The 16,797-nt window shown below is 42.4% G+C and overlaps 1 protein-coding gene across 6 annotated transcripts in view; it reads left to right on the top strand.

Annotated features, from left to right (window-relative positions):
- HERC3 (HECT and RLD domain containing E3 ubiquitin protein ligase 3) overlaps positions 1-16,797 on the top strand; it is a 141,772-nt gene that overhangs the window by 36,510 nt on the left and 88,465 nt on the right. For all 6 annotated transcript variants that reach the window (XM_081232871.1, XM_081232875.1, XM_081232874.1 and 3 more), the window contains exons 4-7: positions 9,549-9,708; positions 13,705-13,781; positions 14,622-14,843; positions 16,007-16,098. In XM_081232871.1, coding sequence (XP_081088997.1) covers positions 9,549-9,708; positions 13,705-13,781; positions 14,622-14,843; positions 16,007-16,098 — 551 coding nt within the window. The remainder of the gene's footprint in view (positions 1-9,548; positions 9,709-13,704; positions 13,782-14,621; positions 14,844-16,006; positions 16,099-16,797) is intronic.

Consider the following 16,797-nt stretch of genomic DNA (forward strand, 5'->3'; position numbering starts at 1 on the left):
AAAAAAAAAAAAAATTTGAGCTCTGAGGATGTAAAGTAGTGCTAGTGTTAAGTTAATATATATATTGTGCCCCCTCGTTCCTTGGTGCAGGGCTCTTGAAACCCTTGTGAATTTCTAAGTGATGAGAGTACTAGGAGCATCTTTTTTTTTTTTTTTTTTTTTTTTTTGCCACACTGTGCAGCTTGCAGAATCTCAGTTCCCTGACCAGGGATTGAACCCGGGCCCTCGAAATCCTAACCACTAGGCCACCAGGGAATGCCCCATCTTTTGTTCTAATGAGGTGACTCTTGTTGGGCTCCTGGGTGGGTCCTGGTCACCAGAAAGATCCAGCCATGATTAGAGGCTTGGAATTTTCAGCCCTACCCCCCATTCTCCAGAGGGGAGAGAGGGGCTGGAAATGGAGGTCATAATTGATCATGCCTATGTGAGGAAGCCTCATGTAGTAAAGGAGACATACAGGTCTGGCTGGCAGGGGCGGTGCGGCAGGGTGGACTGGGCTTTCTTAACAATGTTGTATTTGTATTAGTAAATTCAGTGCAGATTAATTTATTTTCTAAATGGCTTGGTCTTGGTTCTGTCACTTCTCTGATTCATGGATCTTTCGAAAATGTTTTAGTTTCTCCATTCCCCCATAAAGGGTGATGATGCTTTGAAATACCCCTGAACTCCTCCAGTGATCTGAAATAACCAGTTTGTTTTCCCCTCCTTATTAGGAATTATAGCACCGTAATACGTAATTCTTTTTTGGCAGTCATTTGAGACATCTTAAAGCCTGACTTTGCGTTTTGATACTAGAGACTTTATATATTCAACAGGTGTTCCCCAGCATTTCTTTAATGAGAGACAGTCTTCCTGGAGCTTACACTCCAGTTCTTGTAGGTACCCAAGCAGGTGCTCCAGAGCTGTCATTGTACAAAAAGCAAAAGTTTTGTGAAGGAGAAAACATCCATGGTAACCTGTGAGCTGAACTTTGGGGGACTGTTAATATTTTGTGCTGAGGATTAAGATTCCAGTCTTCTTGGAGGGGTCTTGAATTATCAACTGGTGGACTTGGGCATTTAACTATACACAGTTATATATGCCACTGTATCACCGCTGCAGTGGTCCCTTCTGCTTTTAGGGTTCCCTCTATCAGAGCTGTGAGGTAGCTTTCTAATTTACAATCTTTCTCTATTAAAATCCTTTTACAGCATTAGATTATGCCATAGTTGGCGATTCTGAGTTCCTAAAAATAACTGAGTCACTGCAGCTGATCTTATTCTGACTAGTGAAGTGCTAATGACTCAGAAACACAAAGTCTTCTCCCTTCCCATTGCTTCTGACAGGCCTCCATATGTTTTAATTGACTTAGTGATTTTGGCTTATTGCATCTAAATGCATACATGGTAAATTTAGATTTATGGCTTAAAAAAATTCTCAAACATGTTTCATAGTGTATAAGTGTTTTCAGGCTTTGTATGTGAACATTAAAGCCCAATATTAAAGTCACCTGGCCCTGAACTGAGACCTACTACTCTGAATTTTGTCGTAATTAATCTTTCTCTCTGATTCTTTAGTTAAAAAGATTTGGTTTAATGATTGTTTAATGATTAATCATTGTTAATAATGATTATTGGGCAGTCAAGCATAGGATCAAGCAAATAAGTGTTTGATATGCTCAGATAACCTAACTGAAGCATCAGCTGCTCAGAGATACTGCCCACAGCGGGGAATCCAGCTCTTAGGTTAAACACAATTGTAGTTTGAACGTTTGTGGGAAAGCTGTGCCTTTGAATTTTTTTTTTTTAATTTAGCCAAGTGGAACAAAGACAGTTTGTGAACACACACAAATAGCAGGAAAAAAAATTGTTACTTTAAAAGTCAGACTCTGGGTTTCTAGTTCCAGGCAGGGCAGAGTAAGCACATTCCTCCTTCCTGTCACTCCTACTGAATGCAACTATAAAACCTTGATCCAATGCATGGAGCAGCTATTTGAGTACTCTGAAAAGCAAATAATAGCAGGTGGATTGGGACAGAAGACCAGAACGCAAAGTACCACTGAACCGGCAATGAGTTTACCATTTGCCCCCTCTGGTCTTCCTGCCATTTGGCCCAGAGGCAAGCACAACTGTGGAAGTACAGTATGTAGGCTAAAAAGGGAGCCCCAGGAAACCTGAAAGTATCAGAGATCTCAGAAAAGGAGGAGCTTGGGAAAGCAACTCCATATAGTTACCTATGAACTCTTGGGCTCATCCCTGAGCTGTATGTGTGGATCTAATCCTACTTAGCATGTAAGTGACTTTGAGAATTTACCTAATAGACCACCACTCAGGTTCCAGGCTGGCCACTATGTGGCGCATGCAGGACACACATCCAAATAGCATGCAAAGGCTTTGAAAAATAAAACAAAAGGGTTACCATTCTCCAGAAGATTTAAATAAGACCCACAGTCTTATAATATTCAAAATGTTCATGATACAATCATACTCAGCATATGAAAACCCAGGGAAATCTCCACTAGCATGGGGGGAGACAACAGATGCTAATGCTGGAATGACATAGATGTTGGGATTATCTGATGAAGACTTTACTTAAAGCAGCTATTGTACAAATGTTCCAACAAACTGGCTCAAACTGTTGGGAAACAAATGGGCAAATGAAATTCTTTGCCAAGAAATAGATGATATAAAGAAGAACCAATACAATAATCTAAATGAAAAACTCACTGGATGGTTTCAATAAGAGAATGGAGATGACAGGGGAAAAAAATCAGTGAAGTTGAAGATAAATCAATAGAAATTATTCAAACTGAGTAATAACGGTTAAAAATATTGAGAAAAAAATTAACAGGGTTTCAGGGGCTTGTGGGACAAGAACAGAAGGTCTAACATTCATGTCAGTCTTAGCAGGAGAAGAGAAAAAAATGTGGTGCTGAAAATGATAATGGCTGAAAAATTTCCAAAGTTGGTAAAGGACATAAATATACAGATTCAAGAAGTCAGTAGACCAAGCAAGATACATCCAAAGAAACCTACAGCAAGACAGATCATAATCAAACTTCTAAAAACTAAAGACAAAGAAAATACTTGAAAGCAGCCAAAGAAAAACAACATATTACCTATAGGGGAATGTGGATTTCACTTCAGAAACTATGGAGGCCATAAGTGGCACAGTGTTTTTAAAGTGCTGAAATAAAAGAAGTCAACCCAGAATTCTATATTCAGCAAAAACAAACAAACAAACAAAAAGCCTTCATAAATGAAGGTAGAACAAAGTCATTTTCAGATGAAGGAAACAGCAGAAAATGTACAGCCAACAGACCTGTACTAAACAATAGTTAAAGGAAGTTCTTTGGCTAGAAGGGAAATGATACCAGAAGGCATATTGGAACATCAGTAATGAAGGAAGAGCCAGAGAAATAGTAGATATCTGGGTAAATATAATAGACTGTTCTCTTCTTGAATTCTTTAAAAATATTTTGATGATTGAGATGAAAAATTATAACATTGTGATAGAGTTTTCAATGTATGCAGATGTAATATTTAAGATTACTGTAAGTTAAAGGGGAGAGGGGTAAAGAGACCTATATCATGGGAAAGTTTCTAAATTCCACTTGAAATGGTAAATTATGGATTCTAATTAGACTTTGAACATCTAAATACTTATATTGTAATCTCTAGAGCACTCTCTTAAGTAACTATACAAGGAGATGCAATACAAACCACAGTACATTAAAATGGAAAAGTAGAAAATGTTTAATGCAAAAGAAGGCAGGAATGAGGGAAAAGAGTGATGAAAAACAGGGAAGAAACAGAAAGCAAATAATAAAAAGGTAGATCACGAATCCAAACATGTCCATAATTATATTAAATATAAACAGTCCAAACAAAACAATCCATGCAGAGATTATCATATTCGATTTTTAAAATAACCCAACTGTATATAGGAAGGTTAACTACCCAGTCCTGGGTATTTACTCCAGAGAAATGAAAACTTATTCTCACACAATAACCTATACACGAATGTTTATTGCATCTCTATTTATAATTGCTTAAAACTGGAAACAGTGCTTTGTGGTACATCCATAATACAATAGAATACTACTCACTAATAAAAAGGAACAAACTGTTGATACATATGACAGCCTGGATGAATCTCAGAGGCATTATATTGAGTGAAAGAATCCAGTTTTAAAAGGTTAGGTACTATATGATTCCATTATGTGACAGTATTGAAAATATAAAACTGTAGTGATAGAAAGCCTATCAGTAGTCACCAGGAGTTAGGGATGGGGAGAGAGTGTGACTAAGGGATGATACAAGGAACTTTTTTGGGTTGATGGAACTGTTCTGTATCTTGATTGTGTCACTGGTTATATGTGCTTAAATTCATAAAATTGTACACTAAAAAAGGTCAATTTTACTGTATAATAATTTAAAAATTTTTTTAAAACGCTGACACTGATTTGAGTGCTTTGGCTCAGGAATGAGGTAGAATCCCTCTCATGGAAGTAACTCTCTCTTTTTGTTAATTAGATTTAAAAATAATATATTTATTTATTTACGTGGCTGCGCCACGTCTTAGTTGCGGCATGCAGGATCTAGTTCCCTGACCAGGGATTGAGCCTGAGTCCCCTGCATTGGGAGTGCAGAGTCTTAACCACTAGACCACCAGGGAGGTCCCGGAAGTAACTCTCTTATGGGAAGGGGTGGTCACTTTAAAGTGAGTTGTGATCCTGCTAGGCATAGTCCAGATCCCCCAAAATGGTTAGATGAAAATAAGAAAGTAGTTGGAATATGGCTTGGGAATAGGACCTTTCAGACACAGAAGCAAAGAAAATGAGGGAGAGGCTTGCCAAGCTGTGGGAAGCCAGGGGCCCCAGAGGCAAGTTGGACACTAGGGAATTCTCTTTTTGGGGATCTGCAGGGAACTTGGGTTATATTCTATTCAAGATGTTAAAGAAATGAGGGAAGCTAAGCTGGATTACCTAAGGTTTGTCCTGACTCACTTCTAAATTTTCATGTTTCTGTGATATTTATATGCCCTTTGACTTTTTCTTTTAAATGTGTGCACATGTATCCGTGCGTGTGTATATTTTTATAAATAATTTAAAAAACGTAGATAAAAAGTATAAGAATAAAAATGTATGTTTAGTTAAAAAAGGAGACATCTAAGTGATGAAAGTCTAATCCCTTTTGTCATATTAACTGCTGACACTTAATTTGATTTTAGCGTTATGAAAAATTTACTACCAAATTTTTTTTTTTTCGGTACGCGGGCCTCTCACTGTTGTGGCCGCTCCCATTGCGGAGCACAGGCTCTGGATGTGCAGGCTCAGCGGCCATGGCTCACGGGCCCAGCCGCTCTGTAGCATGTGGGATCTTCCCGGACCGGGGCACGAACCCGTGTCCCCTGCATCAGCAGGCGGCCTCTCAACCACTGCGCCACCAGGGAAGCCCTTTTTTTAAAATAAATTTATTTATTTATTTTTGGCTGCATTGGGTCTCTGTTGCTGTGTGCGGACTTTCTCTAGTTATGGCGAGTGGGGGTTGCTCAGCAGTTGTGGTGCAGGGGCTTAGCTACTCCACAGCATGTGGGATCTTCCCGGGCCAGGGCTCGAACCCGTGTCCCCCGCATTAGCAGGCAGATTCTTAACCACTGCGCCAGCAGGGAAGTCCCACTACCAAATATTGATCACTGATTTTGTATATGCTGTGTACTTTCCACCCAACTGCTCATGCTGTTAAGTGCAAACGATTGGATATATTTCTCCTCAGAACAGACAGTAAGAGGAAAAAGTCTATTTTCCCATTATCCGTAACTAGACTATTCACTTCGTAGTTACTGTTACCGATTTAAAATCCGCCTAGTCCTTTTCCACGAGGGAAGATGATACAGACTTGTGCGTGTCATGGGCTTGGAAGTCAGAAAGACCCGGGCTCCAGTCCTAGCTCCACCACTCATTCGTTGCGAACCTTGGCCAAACTACACACTTTTTCTCAGCTGGGGCTTATTAGAGAGCTGTGTCACCTCACAGGATCGTTAAGTTGCTATCAGCAGCATCCATCTACCCTCCAGGCTCATATCATCCTTCTCTATTACCACCCTGTGATGGTTTACTGCCCAACTTACATTCCGAAATTATCCTGGGGCTCAAAAGCCAAGTAGCAGTAATTAACATAATAACATAAGTGCAGTTGAACCGCTGACTTGCTGTAAGCAGCATTCCACATTTGCTGCTCTTCTGCCCTATTACCTTGGCTCGTTCAGAGTTGATAACCTTAAAGACTTCTAAAGACCTTAAAATGTTCCTATGAGAGGATCAGAGATAAAATATACTTTTGTCGTCAAAAAGTGCCAAATATCTCCTTAGTGTGTTTAATTATTTCAATGCGTGGGTTGAGGTTCTGCCATGATCTGCAAAATACAGTGTAGAGTCTTGACAGAATGAATCAGAAGAGAATACAGGTGAAAATGTGCACTGCAGCCTGAATGTTCCCAACTGGGGCAGGGGTGTATTCAGTGAGAGATGTGAATGAAGCATTCCCAATCGACCCTAGGGAGTAGATTCTAGCAGAGGGATTAAAGTGTCACTGTAGCAGACCACTAGTATGAATCGGTTTTCTGGCTAGGAGAAATAAAATAAATTGGACTTGATACAACTATTGGTTTAATTCTCCACAAATCTTTGCATTACTGAACAGTACCTCTGCCTTTGGGACTGCAAGTTGTGTTGTGATCGTAGTGGGAGTTCCATGTCTGTGATGGGACAGGAATTGGTTTGCCTAGGGCTTGACCAGACTGGGAGTAAATGATAATTGGAATCTAGACGTGGCCTTTTGACACTACTCAGCTGTGGTAAACAAAAAGATCAAGAGGGATGCTATTGAGAGATACCGAGGTAAGGAAATCGGTGGCAGATCGGAGAGTGTCCTGCCAGACCGGGGACAAACTCATTAGTGTCGTGTGACGTGGTGCACTCACATCCAGGCAGGAAAGGCTAATGGTGGACATAGGTCAGGCACTGGGGGGCAGCTCTCAGTCCTAGCCGAGGTATCAGGCCAGGCGCTCAGGCCCAGGAGAACAGGAGAAATTTTTAACTATGTAAATCATATTTATTTGGTTATTATGACTTTATGTACCATGATTGCTCTTATTTCCTGTAAAACATTGTGTTTCCTGGAGTTATTTTATTTTTTTCATTTGTGTAGTAATCTCTATTCTCTGACAGAAGTGTAAAACTCATAATAATATAAACTCATCAGATTGTATGCCATTTTTCACTTTGGAGGCATCCCTCCAACTTTGCTTCATAGGCTGCTACGTAGCTGTCTTGGGAATATTCTTCACCTTTTTTTTTTTTTTTTTCTGTACGCGGGCCTCTCACTGTTGTGGCCTCTCCCGTTGCGGAGCACAGGCTCCGGACACGCAGGCCCAGGGGCCATGGCTTATGGGCCTAGCCGCTCCGCAGCATGTGGGATCCTCCCGGACCGGGGCACGAACCCGTGTCCCCTGCATCGGCAGGCGGACTCTTAACCACTGCGCCACCAGGGAAGCCCTGTTCTTCACCTTTTAATATGTAAGGTTCCTGTTTACTGGAACCTGAATCTTCCTTTGTTTTGGAGGCATGATGTTAGGTAACTAACTGAGAAAGGCAGCATGGGACATAAAATATTTTGAGAGCCTTACATCCCTGAAAATTGTTTTCCTCTTTCCTCCATTTGATTCATGGCTGACTAGATATGGAATTCTCAGTTGGAAGTCATTTTCCTTCAGAATTGAAGACTTTGCTTTATTGTCTTTCTAGTTTTCAGTATTGCTTCTGAGAAATATGATGCCATTCTTTTTTTTTTTTTTTTTCCGTGGTACGCGGGCCTCTCACTGTTGTGGCCTCTCCCGTTGCGGAGCACAGGCTCCGGATGCGCAGGCTCAGCGGCCATGGCTCACGGGCCCAGCCGCTCCGCAGCATATGGGATCCTCCCAGACCGGGGCACGAACCCGTATCCCCTGCATCGGCAGGCGGACTCTCAACCACTGCGCCACCAGGGAGGCCCTGATGCCATTCTGATCCCTGTTCTATTGTATATAAACTGTTTTCCTTTCTAGAAACTTTTAGAATCTTTCTCTGAAATTTCAAGCTGAAGTGCTCTAAAGTAGGTTTTTATCAGTCTTTATTCTGAAGTTTTAATAGGTCCTTTCACTGTGAAACTCATGTCCTTCAGTTATGAGCAATCTTCATGTCTTTCTTCTTTGAAATTTTCTATTTTGTGTTATTTCCATTCTCTCTCCTTTTAAAATTTATTTATTTAATTAATTTATTTTTGGCTGCGTTGGGTCTTTGTTGCTGCGCACAGGCTTTCTCTAGTTGCAGCGAGCGGGGGCTACTCTTGCGGTGCGCGGGCTTCTCATTGCGGTGGCTTCTCTTGTTGTGGAGCACAGGCTCTAGGTGCACGGGCTCAGTAGTTGTGGCTCGCGGGCTCTAGAGTGCAGGCTCAGTAGTTGTGGCGCATGGGCTTAGTTGCTCCGCGGCATGTGGGATCTTTCTGGACCAGCGCTCGAACCCATGTCACCTGCATTGGCAGGTGGATTCTTAACCACTGCACCACCAGGAAAGCCCTCCATTCTCTTTTTAAAGTTCTTATTTTTCCGTTGTTGGGCCTCTTGGGACAATCCCCTCATTTCTTTCTTTTTTTGCCTTTTTGTTCTGTTTCTTAGAAAATTTCAGTTCTTACTTCCCATCTTGCTTTTGAAGGTTTTTCCTTTAAATTTATGCTGCCGTGTTTCCATTTGCCAAGATAACTTTATTTTTTGAATGTTGGAATGTTTCTTGTCGTCTTTTATTTTTCTAATGACTTAATTTTTTTTCTGTTCCCTGCATGATCTTTTTTTCTTCAGAATTCATTTTCTTCTGTTTCCTTTGCTCTTTAACTTTTATGTTAAAATTTCCTCATGTATATGTTGATCCTTGGCCAGTCTTTTTTATTTAAGAGTGAGGTACTGAGACGTGAGTGGAGCTCTGTGTGGGCAAGTCTTGTTCACTAGCGGGAAGCTGGACATTTATTTCATTGGGGGACCCACAAACGTCAGTAGCTATGGGTCTTTTGTTTTGGGCCAATTTTCTCAGAGAAATCCTTCTATCTTCTGGATGGATAGGTATATATAGAGAGATTGTGTTCTAGAACCAAGGGGAGAAAGGATGGGGGAGGTTTCATTGTTCCCAGGCAAAATTTCACCCAATCCCACTGCTTTTAGTCACGTGCCTCACTCCCACTCACATCGGGGCCTCGCTGGTTCCACGTCTACGAATAGTAAGCCTTCAGGCGTCTTTCTGGGGAGAAGCACCAGGCCCAGGAGGGAACGTCTGGTGTGTGTGTCGCTCCAGGCGTGTGTGCTACCCAGTATAGCTGGGGTTTCAATGGATACCTTTTAGAAACATATAAAATCTTTATAAATATACAGATGTAGCGGTTCTCTCTGAAAAACACAACTGCCTAGGAAGCTAATTCTGTGTAATTCCTGTTTCTGGGCTTTACATGTTCCTCCTTTGTTTTTGTTTTTTTCTTCTTCAGAGCAAATTGGAGCTTTGGCAGATCAGCATATTGTCCACGTGGCGTGTGGCGAGTCCCACAGTCTGGCCCTCAGTGACCGGGGCCAGCTGTTTTCTTGGGGTGCGGGGAGCGATGGTCAGCTAGGACTCATGACGACCGAGGACTCTGTGGCAGTACCCAGGTAAGAATGTCAGTTGCTGTAAATATTATTTCCTGCTAGTTTCTTTGTTAGATTCCTTGGTTTGGGTTCTGCTTTCTTCTTTTGATTGCTGTTCCCTTTGTGTCACTGTCATGCCTTAGACTGTTACAACACTTGTCACAAAAATTGTAATTATTTATAGAAGTGTCTGTCTACAGTTTAAAAATGTGAGTTGTTTAGGAACTGTACTTTATTTATTCCAGTAGCCTAGTTGCTGGCAGAGTGTTTGGAGCTCAATAATGTTTGAATACAAAAACACCTTTTCATATTGCTGGACTTACTAACCTTTAACTTAAAATTGCAAACCTAAAACAATTATTCAATGAGTCACTTTAAAATAGAATCACAAGGCTGACCTGATACTCTAATAACAGGCCAAATTACCTTAAGCATTACCAACAGCTAAAATACCAAATATACATAAGTTGTTTAACACAAAAGTACTAATACAGTGGCTTTTAGTCCCTTAAGCATTTACTTAATTCTGAATCTTAGATGATTTGGCTAAATACGTAACAGATGCTTCACCACTAAGTAAATGTCTAAAATATTAAAGTTACTTTCACGTGGATGTTTTGGAGGGGGGCGTCTCTGTTTGTTGAGGGTTCTTAATGATCACAGAGGCCACTGGTTTATTTCCTTCATTTAATTCCTGCTCCTTTATACCGCACATGTACAACATTCCTTGTATTGCAGTACTTGCCACATTCTTTGCAATTTTTAATTTAATCACTATTTTTAGTCCAAAGCTGGGAGCTCTTGATGCCAGGAGACCTGGATCATTCATTTTAGCATCACCCTTGCTGAGGGTGCTCTGGCACGTGCATTGCTCAGTACCAGTGTGTTTATTAAATGCCTCTCCTCCCCTGCCCAATTATTATCCCTTTTAAAGGACAATACATTCTTCTTCCTCTTCCTTTTTTCCCCTTTTTAGATTTTTGTCTCTTTAATCAAAAGCTGTTTTAGGGAAAAGAGGAACAGGAAGGTAAGAATGATTTGATTCCATTTCCTGGTTTAGAACAGGTAATGTCTTGGATTCATTACTTCCAAAAATTAATTTAATTTGGGGGGAAGAGGGAGAGTAGAAATTTAACAAAAGGGGGATGCTATATTTTAACGAAATTGTAATATGAAGGAAAAGATTTATAACATTAATGACAAAAGTATTTCATTCGTCGATGTCCAAAGACTCAAGAAAAGCTGTTTAGTGACATTTCGTTTCTAAAAATGGAGTAATCTGTGTTAGAGTAGCAGTTTGTTATTATTTTTATTAGTCATGTCTAAATTATGGATGACTTCTGAGGCTTTAGTTTGTATATAATTTCATATTATAACTTAATTAAATTCATTAATTCATACCTTAGTATTGTGGAAAGTAACATAGATTCGAGGTCATACGGACTCAGATTCCAGTACTGGCTCTATTACTTATTAGGTGAATGACCTTGGGCAAATTGTTGAACTTATCTAGGCCTTGATTTCCTAACTTAAGAATGGAGTTACGTAGTATTGTGTACCTTTACAAAGTTATTGGGAGGATGCAGTAAGACGAGTAGGTAAAACACAGTATATGCTTGTGCATGTGTATCCCGTTTTCTCCACCTCAAGGGTATAATTTCTTATTGTTTGTCTTGTCCTTCTGACCTGCTTCCTCTCTGTAACTGTGATTCTGGAGGTTGTATTGAGGGTAATGGTGACCCATAAAGGGAGGAGTGTGGGGAATTCAAGTGGAAGCTGGCCAGGAAAAAGGGCTGTTGCCTCATAAGGTTCTGAAACACTGGGCCCCAAGGCAGTATTACATTTTCCAATTTTAAAAAATAGTGGGGTTCTACAAGTTATTGATACATGCAGCAATTTGGACAAATGCCCAGGGAATTATTCTGAGTGAAAAAGAAGCCAATCCCCAAAGGCTACCTACTGTATGGTTCCATTGATATAACATTCTCAAAAGGACAAAATTGTGGAAATGGAGGGTAGATTAGTGGTTGCCAGGGGTTACACATGGGGGAGGGGAGGAGTGGTTATAAAAGTACAACAAAAGGAATCCTTGTGGGGTTGGAACCATTGAGTATGGTGCTGGATACATGAGCCTACACAGGTGACAAAAATACTACAAACTCAGAAATGAGTACAAGTAAAACTGGGGAAATATTGGCCTGGCCAAAAAGTTCATTTGGGTTTTCCTGTAACATCCTATGGGAAAACCTGAATGAACTTTTTGGCCAATCCAAACATAAATGAGATCGGTAGGTTATATTAATGTCAGTATCTTTGTTATGATACTATACTGTAGTTTTGCAAAATGTCATCACTGGGGGAAACTGGACAAAGTGTACAAGGGATCTCTGTATTATTTCTTACAACTGCATGTGAATCTACAATAAAAAATAGTTGGGTTCTATTTGGTACTAAATGCATATGTGAACTCTATTTTATAAATTTTTTAGATCCGAAAAAATAAACCATTAACAAAAGCAACATCTACCTATCACTCTAAATAACCCCCTCCTCGCCTATTGGATGTCTGTCTTCTAAAATGCCCCTTCCCAAAAGAGTGCCCGTCTGACTCCTTTGTTCCCATGGCATCCACTTAATGAAGAGGTAAATGGCAACTTGTGAATTACGAAAATAGGAAGCAGCAGATACTCTCAGGCTGTCTACCTCTGCTGGGCAGTGCCAAGCATGGATTTTTTCTTTTAATTCTCACCACAACCCTGTGAATGGGTACTGTTCTTATCTCTGTCTTTGACACGAGCAAGCAGAGGAGTGGGATTTAAAAGTTATCATATGGGGCTTCCCTGGTGGCGCAGTGGTTGAGAGTCCGCCTGCCGATGCAGGAGACACGGGTTCGTGCCCCGGTCCAGGAAGATCCCACATGCCGCGGAGCGGCTGGGCCCGTGAGCCATGGCCGCTGAGCCTGCGTGTCCAGAGCCTGTGCTCCGCAACGGGAGAGGCCACAGCAATGAGAGGCCGGCGTACCGCAAAAAAAAAAAAAAAAAAAAAGTTATCATATGATCTTCCTCATTATCATCCTAGGGAATCAGAGTTTTGGAGGCATTGCCCTTCTTAATTTTTTAAAATTATGGTAAAATACACATAACATAAAATTTACCATCTTAACCATTTTAGAGTGTACAGTGCAGTAGTGTTAAGTATATTCACGTTGCTGTATGACCAGTCCCCAGAACTTCTTTCTCTTGCAGAAATTTAACTCTGTACTCATTAAATGACAACTCCCCATTCCTCCTCTCCCAGCCACTGGCAGGCACTGTTAGACTTTGATTTGTATGAATTTGACTAGTCTAGGTATCTCACGTAAGTGGAATTATGGAGTATTTGTCTTTTTGTTACTGACTTATTTCACTTAGCATAATGTCCAAGTTTCATCCATGTCGTGGCATGTGTCAGAGTTTTTGTTCCTGAAGGCTGATGAACATTCTGTTGTATACATATTCCGAATGTGTATACCTCGTTTGTTTTTCTAGTCATCTGTTGATGGATACTTGGGTTGCTGCCACCGTTTGGCCATTTTGAATAATGCTGCTATCAATGTGGGTATACAAATATCTCTTTGGTACCCAGCTTTCAGTTCTTTTGGATATATACCCAGAAGTGGGATCGCTGAATCATCGCCTTGCCCTCATTTGAAAGCCATTTACATACTAGCCATGTTCTTAGGGATCTTTCTTCTGTAATTTACTCCTTTTGTCCCTGAATTGGAGATGACAAGGTGGGAATTAACAGAGGGCTATGGTAATGGGTTTAGGTGCAGAATTTTTTTTTTTCTTTAACAGTAACTACCTAAGAGGCAGGAGGTTAGTGAAAGACTTAATAGAATTATATCATGTAAGATTATATGTTTGATTTAAAAAAGTCTTTTATGAAAGATGTTACTTATTACAACTGTTTTGTTTAGTTGGGAATATTTCCAATCATTGTTCGTGGATGCCCTTAAGAGGAAAGTCTTTTCTGTTGTAGGTTAATACAGAAGCTGAACCAGCAGACAATATTACAAGTTTCCTGTGGCAGCTGGCACTGCTTGGCTCTTGCAGCTGGTAACGTACATCTCTGCTAATGTTCTGTTAATTTGAGAACCATTTCTCTTTGCATTTTTGTGTGATGTTATCTAACTGGATACCTTTAACTAACTAGTTAGGGTCTGTGCATTCCCGTTGGACAGCAGCAATTCTCAGACAGCCTTAGTGTAGCTCACACTTTTCTCAGGGTTTGGATGATGAAGGAGGTGGTCGTCATTGCTGCTCCAACCCTCTCTCGGGGGAAGGGGAGGAGGGGACGGCACGTGAGTCGTGTTCTTGAGCAGAAGATTGGTTTTTCTTAGCTACATACAGCTCACCATGGCGTTATATTCCACCGTGAAGCTCCCAAATAAATGAAGAAGACGGAGTTAGAAAAACCTAAGCCAGCAAATAATGCTGTATTTTGTTAGGATAAATTTGAGGGGAAGTCAGCACAATCAGGTCCTGCTTGATCCTCTGTGGTGCCGTCCGGGTCATAGCTAGACCCCGTGAAGTCCTGGGTCTCTCGTGGTCCTGGTGTGGTCAGAACTCTTTCACCTTGCTTAGTGGATCAAAGCCTGGTAATTGCCTATTCAAAACCGAATTGACTTAAACATTTACTTTTTTCTTTGCATAAACGTTAATAGCCTTGGAAGGGTGATAAGGCTCAGCTTATCTCTGTTGTCATGACAGGTGGGAGTTTTGGTTCCAGTATGAAATGTGTGTGCTCCCTTGCTCTTGGGTGTGTGTGTGTGTGTTGCGGCCGGAGGGCACTAACCCATGAGCCTACTGGGCAACCCTGTTGTTCTAACAAGGTTATTTTTGTGGATGGCGCTTGTATCATTTCTGGTAATACCAGTTATCCTCTTCTTATTTCAGATGGCCAGTTCTTCACGTGGGGGAAGAACAGCCATGGGCAGCTGGGCCTGGGGAAGGAGTTCCCCTCCCAAGCCAGCCCGCAGAGGGTGAGGTCCCTGGAGGGGATCCCGCTGGCACAGGTGACTGCAGGAGGGGCCCACAGCTTTGCCTTGTCTCTCTCGGGAGCCGTATTTGGCTGGGGGATGAATAACGCGGGGCAGCTCGGGCTCAGCGATGAGAAAGGTAGGTGAAGTCTTCACGTGGCCCTCTTAACCTCATTTGCTCAGTATGTGCTTCCTGAGGGGCTTGTATGTGCTGGCCCCGTGTCAGGCGTTAAGGGTGTGGCAGGGACCAAGACAGAGAATACCCTTGGCTTAGTGGAGATTGCCTGCTGGTGGGCAGACGCAAACCACAAACCAGTAAGTCTACAGTGTGTCACAGGCTTTGAGAGGAAAGGTTCCTATTTCATGTAAGGTGGCCAGGGAGGGCCTCTCGGATGAGATGTTTGAGCAGAGCCCTGTAGGAAGTCAAGTCGGAGAGGAGACGTGTAGATACGCTAGGCGGAGACTGTTCCAGCCAGAGGGAACAGGGTGTGCAGAGGCTCTGGTGCAGGAGGATCTGTGGTGTGCTCGGGGCTGGGATGACCAGAAGGCGGGAGCTCAGAGAGCTAGCGGGGCCCCATTATGTAAGGCCTGAAGGGCAGGGTAAGGAGTTTGGCTTCTCTCAGTGAAATCAGGGAAGACACCGAGGTGTTGAGGAGAAGAGTGATCCAATTTAACTTTGCCTAGAGTGGGTCCATGGGGGAAGCTGGAAGACCAGTTTGGGAGTAGTGGGAATAAAGATGGATTTGGGGGCTTCCCTGGTGGCGCAGTGGTTGAGAGTCCCTGCCAATGCAGGGGACACGGGTTTGTGCCCCGGTCCGGGAAGATCCCACATGCCGCGGAGCGGCTGGGCCCGTGAGCCATGGCCACTGAGCCTGCGCGTCCGGAGCCTGTGCTCCGCAACGGGAGAGGCCACAGCAGTGAGAGGCCCGCGCACTGCAAAAAAAAAAAAGGTGGATTTGAATATATTTTGAAGGTGGGCCAATTGGTTTTGCTTATTGTTGGATGTGTAGTTTGAAAGAAAGAGGAAAAGCTGGAAGGGTGAAGTCGCATTTATGAAATGAGGAAAGCTGTGTATGGGGAGCAGGGCGGAGCACTGGGAAGAACTGGGGAGTGTAGGGAACCCATGAGTTAAGTTTTCAGTACATTAAACATGAGGCGTCTGTTAGACATGCAAGTGGAGGGTCAGGCAGGAAGCGGAAGATGAGAGTCAGGAGTCCAGGGGGACCCAGACTTCAGGCTGAGACAGCTGTGTACATCTCAAAGGCAAATGGTAGTGACCCTGTGCTATTTCTCTTATTCTAGATCGGGAGTCTCCCTGCCATGTGAAGCTCCTACGAACACAAAAAGTCGTGTATATCAGTTGCGGAGAAGAGCATACAGCAGTTCTCACAAAAGTAAGGGCCTTGGAGTATTCTGGTTTGTTCCGCGGCACTCTGGTGCTGGGTATGACATGAATGCTTCTTTATCGTGGTTTGGTTGGTTGGATAGGGCCTTTTAGAGAGAGCAGTTGGTAGTGTGTAAAAATAGTCCAGGGTTGTCTCCCTTCTCAGCAACCATCTGCGTTCTCTCTCTTCCCTCCCTCCAGTGGTGGTCAGCCTCCAGGCACTCAAGAAGACGGATCCTTGCCCCCTTCCAGTTGACACTAGCTCCCAGGCTAAATGCATATGACCAGTGTCCCTATGAAAGCTCCCCAGTAACAAAGACTTAGACATTAATTCAGCCATACTTCCCTGAAGACCTTTATTAAAAGTAGCACAAAAGTATTTTTTAAAAAATAAATTTATTTATTTATTTTATTTTTGGCTGTGTTGGGTCTTTGTTGCTGCGTGCAGGCTTTCTTTTAGTTGCAGCGAGCAGGGGCTACTCTTTGTTGTGGCGCGCAGGCTTCTCATTGCGGTGACTTCTCTTTGTTGTGGAGCACGGGCTCTGGGCGCACAGGCTCCGTAGTTGTGGCGCATGGGCTTAGTTGCTCCGCAGCTTGTGGGATTTTCCCAGACCAGGGCTCGAACCCGTGTCCCCTGCCCTGGCTGGCGGATTCTTAACCACTGAACCACCAGGGAAGTCCAACACAAAAATATCTTTTTCTTCAAGTT

Source organism: Mesoplodon bidens, assembly GCF_964165515.1.
Source record: "Mesoplodon bidens genome assembly, chromosome: 1".
In the NCBI taxonomy this organism is placed as follows: Eukaryota; Metazoa; Chordata; class Mammalia; order Artiodactyla; family Ziphiidae; genus Mesoplodon; species Mesoplodon bidens.